The sequence below is a fragment of the Aegilops tauschii genome, chromosome 3 (assembly GCF_002575655.3).
Source record: "Aegilops tauschii subsp. strangulata cultivar AL8/78 chromosome 3, Aet v6.0, whole genome shotgun sequence".
NCBI classification, from domain to species: Eukaryota; Viridiplantae; Streptophyta; class Magnoliopsida; order Poales; family Poaceae; genus Aegilops; species Aegilops tauschii.
The window spans coordinates 67,651,328-67,662,431 of NC_053037.3; the positions used below are offsets into that span (position 1 = coordinate 67,651,328).

Genomic DNA, 11,104 nt, shown 5'->3' on the forward strand with positions numbered 1-11,104 from the left:
TCTAATGTCAAGTATCATTTCCTTAGACCATGAGATTGTGCAACTCTTGGATACCGTAGGAATGCTTTGGGTGTACCAAACGTCACAACGTAACTGGGTGGCTATAAAGGTGCACTACAGGTATCTCCAAAAGTGTCTGTTGGGTTGGCACGAATCGAGACTGGGATTTGTCACTCCGTATGACGGAGGGTATCTCTGGGCCCACTCGGTAATGCATCATCATAATGAGCTCAATGTGACTAAGGAGTTAGTCACGGGATCATGCATTACGGTACGAGTAAAGTGACTTGTCGGTAACGAGATTGAACGAGGTATTGGGATACCGACGATCGAATCTCGGGCAAGTAACATACCGATAGACAAAGGGAATTGTATACGGGATTGATTGAATCCTCGACATCGTGGTTCATCCGATGAGATCATCGAGGAGCATGTGGGAGCCAACATGGGTGTCCAGATCCCGCTGTTGGTTATTGACCGGAGAGTCGTCTCGGTCATGTCTGCGTGTCTCCCGAACCCGTAGGGTCTACACACTTAAGGTTCGGTGACGCTAGGGTTGTAGAGATATTAGTATGCGGTAACCCGAAAGTTGTTCGGAGTCCCGGATGAGATCCCGGACGTCACGAGGAGTTCCGGAATGGTCCAGAGGTAAAGATTTATATATGGGAAGTCTTATTTTGGTCACCGGAAAAGTTTCGCGCATTATCGGTATTGTACCGGGAGTGCCGAAAGGGGTCCGGGGGTCCACCTGCCCCGGGGGGCCACATGGGCTGTAGGGGTGTGCGCCTTGGCCTATATGGGCCAAGGGCACCAGCCCCAAGAGGCCCATGCGCCAAGAGATAAGGGAAAGGGAGAGTCCTAAAAGGGGAAGGCACCTCCTAGGTGCCTTGGGGAGGATGGACTCCTCCCTGGCCGCACCCTTCCTTGGAGGAAGGGCCAAGGCTGCGCCCCCCTCTCCCTTGCCCCTATATATATGTGGGGGGGAGGGCAGCCATACACTAAGCCCTGGCGCCTCCCTCCCTCCCGTGACACCTCTTCCTCCCCGCTTGCGCTTGGCGAAGCCCTGCCGGGATCCCGCTACTTCCACCACCACGCCGTCGTGCTGCTGGATCTCCATCAACTTCTCCTCCCCCCTTGCTGGATCAAGAAGGAGGAGACGTCCTCGCTCCGTACGTGTGTTGAACGCGGAGGTGCCGTCCGTTCGGCGCTAGGATCATCGGTGATTTGGATCACGACGAGTACGACTCCATCAACCCCGTTCTCTTGAACGCTTCCGCTTGCGATCTACAAGGGTATGTAGATGCACTCCTTCCCTCTCGTTGCTAGTAAACTCCATAGATTGATCTTGGTGATGCGTAGAAAATTTTGAATTTCTGCTACGTTCCCCAACAGTAGGTATATATAGGAGGAAGAAGTACGTCGGTGGAGCAACGTGGGCCCCACGAGGGTGGAGGGCGCGCCTGGGGGGTAGGCGCGCCCCCTGCCTCGTGCTCTCCACGTTGATTACTTTGCGTAGACTCCAAGTCCTCTGGATCACATTTGTTCCGAAAATCACGTTCCCGAAGGTTTCATTCCGTTTGGACTCCGTTTGATATTCTTTTTCTGTGAAACACTGAAATAGGCAAAAAACAGCAATTCGGGCTGGGCCTCCGGTTAATAGGTTAGTCCCAAAAATAATATAAAAGTGTATAATAAATCCCGTTAAACATCCAAAACAGAATATCATATAGCATGGAACAATCAAAAATTATAGATACGTTGGAGACGTATCATTGGGGCAGGTAATTACCTGGATGACGAGCCCTCTGAGTACTCCCTGTAGGGCCATTAGGAGGAGCACGCAGGGCACTGCTTGTTGGGCCAGGCGGGGGAGGAGGTGGAGGACCATGCTGTGTAGGGCCTGGAGGTGGAGGATGTCCTCGAGGGTTGCCATCAACTATAGCCAGAACAGGAAAAACCAGTTAGTTGTTTTATCTTGATGCTCATAGCATGCACAACTGGGTAGCATGTTCTGTTCAACTGGGCACCATGATGTGTGCAACTGAAATCACACACCTAGTTAGATGGGGGTGTTGGGCAGGTAATTACCTGGATGATGAGGCCCGTGAGTACTCCCTGTAGGGCCATTGGGAGGAGCACGCGGGGCACTGCTTGTTGGGCCAGGCGGGGGAGGAGGTGGAGGACCATGCCGTGTAGGGGAGGTGGGGAGATCCTCGAGGGTTGCCATCATCTGATGGCCCCGTGGCAGCAGTTGGTTTTTTTCTTTTTCGTGGACTTGTTCAGGTGGCCGATCTCGGTACGTGCTGCGCGCATATGCTTGTATACAATAGCTTGTGCTGGATCAGAACCACTCGCAAACTTTGCTAGTTTCCGAAAATCGTATATCATGTTCCTCTCCCTTATATGCTTCTTTGATTGAGGCATTTCATCCGGTTGCTCATAACCAGTCCCTAGCACACTAGGTACAGCAGTAGGTGCCCACCGTCTTAGCAGGTACCTTTCCGGTATGACATCAACTCCAATATGGGTGAACACCTTGAGGATGTGGCAACAGAGGATGCCGTCCTTGTCCATTTTACAGCACTCACACAAATAGGAACCCTCCTCCACCCTTGCCTGCACCAAGTAGTTTCGAGAACCATATTTGGCAACATCGGTCTAAGCTCAAATATATCAGCACCAACTTGGAATGCATTATAACGTCCAATCAGCTCAAACTCTTCTCTGAACTTGCGGTAAAGGTCCCTAGTGTAAGTTTTATAAGCTTGCTTCTCTATTGGGAAGTTGGACCACAGCTCAATCTCAAGGTGTTTTGTCCTGTAATCATTGCAGCCTTCCTTGGCAAGGACGTGGTTCTGAATTTTTTCATATTGCTTGACGAAGTTCAACATCGAGTTGTGTGGGTTCACATATCTTTTTAGGACAGCGTTGAATCCCTCACTATGCTGTGTAGACTGTAGGAAGGGGAAGAACCTGTGTTTGAAGTAGCACGCCACCCAAGTTGACCTGTATTCGTACAACTTCTCAAAGTGTGTGTGTGTGTCATAGCCTCGTACTTCACCATTAACCCAGCCCAACTCTGTTCAAACTCGTCTGGAGTGAAGCTGAAGTCAACATAGTAGTTGAAATCATCAGAGAGCCCTGGATTCCGGCACAACAACCAACCAACTTTTTCCTGGGCCTTCTTCATGATGTGCCATCGACAACATCGATGCACGGTGGTTGGAAAGATGCTCTGTATTGACTGCCTCATTGCACCATCTTGATCGGCTATGAAGTTGTCAGGAGGTTTGCCACCCATAGCCTCTAGGAATGCTTGGAAGACCCAATCAAAGCTTGATGCCAACTCCTGCCTCACAAACGCGCAACCGAGCATGAAAGATTGGCCATGTCGGTTTATTCCAATGAAGGGCGCGAACGGCATATTATACATGTTGGTCATGTAGGTAGTGTCAAACGATATGCAATCGTGGTACGCCTCAGCATAAGCTTTTCGAGCTAAGCCATCCACCCAAAATATGTTGACAACTCTGTCCTCTTCATCATATTTTACCTTATAGAAGAAGTCTGGATCGGTTTTCTGTATATCCTTGAAGTGCGCAATTGTCTCAATCATGTCACCCTCCTTTGTGTCATCTCTACGGAAACTTGTACACACATTTGTTATTGCCTTTGGTCCGAACGGCACCATCATCTTAGATCCGTAGAACTCTGCCATTATATGCATCATACGTCCTGCATAATACAAAAACAAATAGTATATGCTTTTTTTAGTTGCACGAATGCGCACATCCAGCTGCACAGTAATAGGACATGTGTTGGCACAAAAGATAATTGCAGGAAATGGACACCTAGCTGCACCTTTTTAAAAACACTTTTGCACTTTTTGCATACAGGACATTGTGTAGTTGCACAGTAAAGACAATCTAGTTGCACAACAAGCACCAAAAGTGATATACAAACAGCATGGGAAGTTGGACACCAGTTGCACAGTTAAGTCATTTCAGTTGCACAATAGTACCATAACAGTTGCACACTGGACTGCCTAGAGGGAAACTTAATTCTTTAAGGGATATAGAAAACACCACACCTGTAGTCAAGTTGCAGTTATACAAGATGCGCAAAAACTCCTTTTCATCAGGTGAGATGCCTTGGTGGGATCTAAAGTATTTGGACAACGAAGGTTTGTTCACGAGCGGATGATTGTGGTCACGAACAAAGTGCGTCACCTCCCATCGCACATCTAGCAGCTTCACCAACATTTTCGCCTTGCATTGAGTCTGCTTTATTGTCTCGCGTTTCCGTTTCTTCTTCTTCTTACTAGGACCAGCCTCCTCTTCAGCAAAGATTGGAGGTTCATCTTCCATTTCCTCATCACTGTCAACAGTTTTTGGATCTGGAATAGGGTCCAGGACAGGAGGAGCCTCAGCTCCTCCATCATCAGCTTTGGACTTCTTGAACTTGTTGCAGCAAAAACTGCTGTTTTACCAATACATTGGTGTGGGGTGTCCGCCTAGAGGTGTTCATCTTGACAGAGAAACCCATCCGTAGTGCATAGCTGTTGTAGTGATCCTTAGAAATTTGAAGGCTGTCAAACCTCATGCCAACATAGGGTTCCATAGGTTGAGAACCAGCCTCATCCTCTCCTTCTTCTCCTTGTACAGCTCCGTCAACAGCCCCAGCTCCTAGCTCAGTCCTGGTTGGACCAGGAACATTTGCCGCGGTTCCCGTGTCATCAAGAGTATGGCTCTCTGACTGCAAAGACACCACTACAGGGGCACCACGGGTTGATGACTGGCCTGCTACATTGTCATGGCCCATAGGGTTACCACCACGACTTGCCTGCGTGTAGTAAACAGATCGCCCATTTTCTGTTCAATTTCCTTGTGGTATGCTGGGTTGCTGCTGATCCATATCATGAGGAAGCTCATTGAGATCAGGAGGCAACTCATTGAGATCAAGCATTTTTTTCCTTTTTTTGGATGCTGCCACACACTCCCTGCACATATAAAAAAGAAGAAAGTGATGTCATCAGTTGTTAACCACAGAAAAGAGTGTTTCAAACAACCTAAAAACTTAGTAAATAGGCAGTTGCACACCATTTTATGACAATCTTAGTTCCAAAAGAAACATGACTGTACCATAATCTTTATTATAACAGTTATGCATTTTTTGTTTGCACAGAGTTGTTATGTTAGTTGCACAGTTTGCAGTAAATAGCTGGCAAGAACATGACTTCTTTTTACTACAGAGTTTTCTGACTTTTTCCCTCTGTTTGTTGCAATGATCTGCAGGTTTTCTGTTTGGCAAGGAGCTGTTTCAGATTTTTCTGCACATAATTTGATGTTACATTTGAGACGGAAAATCCAGGTGAAAGAAGAAAGAAGAATTGGATGACAGATTATAGTTATATGTTTTCATCGCCGTTTATGTTTTCAGTTCTGGTATATTGAACATATTTTTACACTATAGCTTTGCAATAGGTGTGGGACCAGAATATATGTGTGGGACAAGATTATATGCGTGAATAATTTAATATGGTTTGTGGCTTCATTAGCTATGGACAAAAGTTCTTGTGTTTTTGCTGTCGCACTACAGATTTCTGATTTTCACTAGAATAGATGTCTCAATTGCCAGGATGCATTTTTTCAGTTGGCCAGCATACATATTCAGTTGGACAGTCAATGCGTTTAGTTGGCTAGAATAGATGTCTCAGTTGGCCAGGTTGCATTTATTTCAGTTTTGGCCAACATGCATGTTCAGTTGGACAGTTAATGTGTTCAGTTGGCTAGAATAGATGTTTCAGTTGGCCAGGACACATTTTTTTCAGTTTTGGCCAACATGCATGTTTAGTTGGCCAGAAAACATGTTTTTATTGCACATATACTACAGGTTTTCTAAAGTGTTCATTCACAAATATCCAGTACACGTGGGGTACAATGCATGTTTTAGTTTTGGCTAGCATGCATGCTGAGTTGCCAGAATATAGGTTCAGTTGGCTGGGATGCATGTTCAGTTGCACATTTATGAATTTTTCATTGCACATATCTTTTGGACAGTCAATTTGTTCATTTGCAAACAATAACTACAAGTTGGTAGAATGCATGTTTACTTTTTGGCTACAATGCTTGTTGAGTCGAAAGTCCTATTATGAGCTCGAGCTTAGATGGACTCGATATCATAGCCGTCAGCTTTTCCCGAGATTCCCGTCGCTGCATGTATTTCAGTCCGTATATGGGCAAGTATGCGTCGCTTTTTTCCACGTCCTGGCCCACCCAGCGGTTGCTTTCAATGCAACGGCCGTCATACCCACAACGCCGGCTCAAACGGGGACACCGAATGTTGGGCTACGGCTCAGACGTTTGCTGCTAAACGGACGGCTGCCTCCCATTGCCTTATCTTCTTCATCCTCGCTTGGAAGAATCAGATCGGAGATGGCAAGCTCCTCCTCTATCTGCCCCAGTCTCCACACCCCTGCTCATCCCTATCCTGAAGCTCTCATCCAGCGAATCCTCCCCATCTCTCTCACCTGCTGTTCTACTCGCCGGCGTCGATCTACTCCGACCTATCGCCGGCGATTCTGCTTGCCGCTCCTGGAGCGGCCCACCATTATGGTCGCCACATGTCCACCCTCTCTTTTTATTTGAATCCGCTCATGATTCATGATGATTTCCTAGTCGAATGATTTTTTTGTTCTTGCTCACATGCACTTATTCTCAGATTAAAGATCTATACCACTTAGTGATTCAAAAAAATTGAGACCATAGTGCATGCACTCAATCTTGTTCCGCTCACCACGCACTACTCGTCCAATCCTGCCTACTGATTCCTAGTTAATTAGATTCAGACCACCAATGTAGCTGTAATTTAAGGAAAACATTGTACATGCATAGCCCAAGTACATTTACTCTGCATCTTTAGTATATATCTTGATTTATTTTTTCAGAAAAGAAAGTTTCAGATTTATTTGCAAGAAATACATAAGCAATGGTTATTGGGTTCATTTTTTTTCTAATTTGCAAAAGTCTGAATGTTCCCTTTGCCTAAATGCCTGATTTCCATGCTTAATTTTCTAGTACACCATCCCATGCTTATTTTCCCCCATTAATCTTTTGCAGCAAAAAAATGTCGGATGAAGGCAGTTGTGCGGCGGACACGGGTGATGAGAAACTTCTAACTGATAGCGAGGATTCAGCTCAGAGTGGTGTCCGCCCATTGCCGCAAGCACCAACTTCCTGTATGTCTATCAAGCATGTTGTCGAGGCCATTCAGACTTTCAACGAGTACAAGCGATTTCTTGTTAAGAGCATTGGGTTTGGTGGAATGCTTGATCTCCAAATGCTGCAGAAATTAAATCTTAAATTCAGCGCCTGGACAATGAGCAAAGTAAGCACCACCTACGGGCCATCGTCCTGGCTGAGAACAAAATGCTGCCACTAGTCAACTATACATCGACCTCCCACACGATGCTGCAACAACTGTTTTCGGCCAGAGGAGTAATGATCTTCCCGGTCGCAAGTATGTATCTCGTCTTGGATTCCAGACAGACCCCTGGTGCAGGGGAGTTGTCCCGTACCCATCACAAGCTGGTGTTGCTCAACTAATTGAACATCACTTCATGACCGTTGTAGATAGCGAGCTAGCGGGGTAATTGTGCGCACCATTTATCTAATTAAATTCACCATATAAAGCATGGCTATTGTTTCTCGTATTCCTGGTACTAACAACATGACCACTCTTTTTTTGTAGGAACTTTATTGTTCACGAGGAGCCAAGATTTATTAGTATCACGGGTTTTGTCATACGCGGTCAGCTCGTTGGCAACAACATAATTGGTCATGAACTGATGTCCATTCTTTCCGTCGGTTTGCTCAACTTGATTATCAAGCCGAGTCCGAGAACCCGTACTTAAGCTGGAGGCACCCAATTGAACCTGAATTCTCCGGAAGCTTCTTAGTTCACTACCCGTGACATCTTCCACCATTCTTCCAGATGTATTATTTGAATTCAGTTTTCACTTTATTCCATTTTTTGTTTACCATGCGCCTCGATGTGCAAGCAGACTCTTGTGTTGTCTGATTCCGACTTCTTGCACACGGTGTCGATCCAGAAGTAGCTCTCTGCTGATTCTCTGAAGTATGATCTAACATCGTCCCAAATGGTAAAGTTGTCAATCGCATTTTTCTTTTCCTTCATTTTTTGGGGTACCATCTTCAACTCCATGTATTCACAAGTCCCTTTCATATGTCGTTCCATCTGTCAGTTCATCACTGCAGTCCTTAATCAATGTCCTTGATCCTCTGTATCACAAAAATGCATCGGCTCTTACGCATAAGGATCGCGATCAAGCAACTGCTTGGAAGCTCCACAGTGCATTATTCGCATGCCTCCATGAATTCTATGGCGGATGGCCATCGGTCAAGGAAAACTGGCGGATGAAGCATGGACCTATGACAGATGCCATATTTTCCTCGTAAGTGACAACAAGACGTCACTAATACCCTCAGCTCAATCATTATGTTTTCAATCTGAACCATATGTTTTTTCGCATTATTTTCAGCGCTGAGTCAGGTGCATGCGCCATACACATTGCTCGACAGTTTGATGGGGAGAAGCTTAATTAAGTTAACACTTACCAAGGCGAGTTTCATCTCTAATCCTCCTCATTGTTGTATGCTTGCATCTACACATCATATGCCTTTTGTTTTGCAAAATGAACACGCAAAGCTCTGTTGACACATCGATGCATATTTTGTTCACAGCCAAACATTTTGAAAACCAAGAACGATGCCTTGCATGAATGCTTGAAGCTACGGGGCAACTTCTCATAACTTTCCCACAAGGCACTGTGGAAGGTTTTAGCGGGATCCGACTCCGCCTTCGATGACTAGGGGTGGGGACCTGCATTTCGTATACAGCTGACAAAACAATCAAGTCCCACGTGTCGTAGTTTATTCGTCCCCATCTCGTAGAGTGCTTTTGGGTTGTAAGTTCTTGCTTTTGGCTTTTCGGATTTCATATCTGATTGAACCATGTAATTTATATAATGATGCATATCATCTGTTCACCGTACCCTTAAACGACATTCACCTGGTTGTGCTATGGCATGTTATATAAATCTCGTTTTATCTATGTTTATTATGAGCCACTCAGTAAATAACAACATGCCTTTGTAAGTAAATTGTAGATAACCTTTATGGGTTTTAACGGTCCAAACTTTTCCCAAATGTCTTAAAAAAGGAACTTGTATTTGTCTACAAGATTTACACAAAATGTCAAATCCAAGCTTACCTCTGTCACATAGCACTTAATTATGCTCGTACCACAAAGGTCTACTGTATCAACACCAATGCTACAGGAATGTACATCACACAAACATTCCTGCCATTTTTTGTGGCATTTCTTCTGCTCTCCGACAAACATAAATATAAACATTTTTGGTGGCATTTCCCATAGCATTTCACATGAAGGCCAAACACCAACTTTTGTCACAGACACATTTGAACTAGTAAATCAGTCATTTACATAGATAATGTTTCGAAGCAAACCACATTTGAACCAAAATGAGATGTCATCACCAGTGATCACACAGGTTCCATCCAAAAGTCCTGTCCTCCAATCCGTAGGAGGTATGGACACAAAATACACACCTTTTTCCCTTCTTCGGCATTTCAGTCTAACCATTCGCAGTAGGGGCAAGAAGCACCCCCACACCAGCAGGACTGCAGGAGGGATGGGAGCTAAGACAACAAACCCCACCCCACTGTGTTGGATTTTGCACCTAATTACTACTTCCAGTACACAATTCATTCGACATTAACGCATAATTTACATAAGTAGATAAAGAGGCAAATACTACTGCCTTGCCAAGAATGGCACATCCTCGATCATGAAGCTTGGGAGTTCACCCTTGTTCCCCTTCATCGAAATCACCTCGTACGCAAACTGCTTCTGCAGGTAAGCCAGCTCATTCTTGAAAACATTTTTTGAGTTTCACCAGTTAGTCATTTCAAATCACAAAAAAAACATACATCTTTTCATCTCCAGGGTTTACACATTTTTATTCGTACCTCACCCGGATACAGGCCATTGTAGTACCTCCAGTAGTGCCCAAGGTAGATCCAGCTGTCCTCGCTGCAAAGGATCACAGATATAGAGCTCAGGCATGCACAAGTCTTTTTTTGTAGGCCCAGATGTACTCGCACAACAAGATACTTACATCTCACATGGCTCTTTCATGTTGTAGGCATACGTGATGCTCCAGCCGTCCTCCAGAACATACCAGTCTGTGAAGTGGTCACGTTGGACTCTCTGAAGTGTTCTCAGTACCAGGTTCACATTCCCCTCGTGTTTCACACTCATCTCATCATCATGAATGCTCGTCTCCGTTGGATCCATGCCAAGAAGAGTTCTTTCCGCAATGTCCACAACATAAAAAGGAGAATTCGTCCATCATTGGTGCAGGAAGGAACAACTGCACATTTTTAAAAGTAAAGCAAACATGAAGACAGGTATGGAATTCATTCCTTTTTCCCTACAATGCAACGAAATATCATCAAACTTTCATTTCACATACCTTCATTGTCCACTGTAACTTGTACCGAAGTACATCTTCATCCATCATTCTGGCGAGAAGGTCATAGTTCAGGTCATCAGAGTTATACATCAGGTGTTCATGTTAACAAGTTTCTCTACTGTTAGCTAATGAGTCTATACAGTAGGGTGTCCCCGATGAAAATTTTATCTACTACCAGTAAATGAGATAGTTGCTCATACCACAAATCGGATGTCGAATAGATGCCTCCACCTTATCTTCCATTTGCCATACATCCGTGCATCCTTACTAATCAGCATACGTGAAAAGGTTGTCCAGCCAAGTATTGTTAATTGACCATCAGGCCTAAACTCATGTATGAAATCATCCCCATTGAGGAGGACCAAGGTCATGACCAGGTGCTTGAACCATTTCCTGCACACATTTTTCCCCATTTGGGTGTAGAGGTATTAAGTTTTTTGATAGAATCGCATGCACATTACCAAAATGAAGGACAAATAGCAAGGCCCACTTGTCACGATCACTCCTCACACTATGCACCATTTTGTC

General features: G+C 44.9%; 1 protein-coding gene and 1 long non-coding RNA gene across 2 annotated transcripts; one reads left to right on the top strand and one right to left on the bottom strand.

Moving 5' to 3' along the window:
• Positions 1–2,226: 2,226 nt before the first annotated feature.
• On the bottom strand, positions 2,227–4,821 carry LOC141042718 (protein FAR1-RELATED SEQUENCE 5-like). Its single transcript, XM_073511596.1, has 5 exons — positions 4,598–4,821; positions 4,091–4,479; positions 3,057–3,735; positions 2,685–2,973; positions 2,227–2,616 (listed from the first exon to the last, which is right to left on the bottom strand). Exons 1-5 carry the CDS (start codon positions 4,819–4,821, stop codon positions 2,227–2,229), a joined length of 1,971 nt encoding a protein of 656 aa, XP_073367697.1.
• Positions 4,822–6,942: 2,121 nt separating this feature from the next.
• LOC120976473 (uncharacterized) lies at positions 6,943–10,641 on the top strand. The gene is made up of 3 exons (XR_005771998.3): positions 6,943–7,647; positions 7,750–8,161; positions 8,264–10,641. It is a non-coding gene; the product is annotated as an uncharacterized lncRNA (long non-coding RNA).
• The last annotated feature ends 463 nt before the right edge of the window (positions 10,642–11,104 follow it).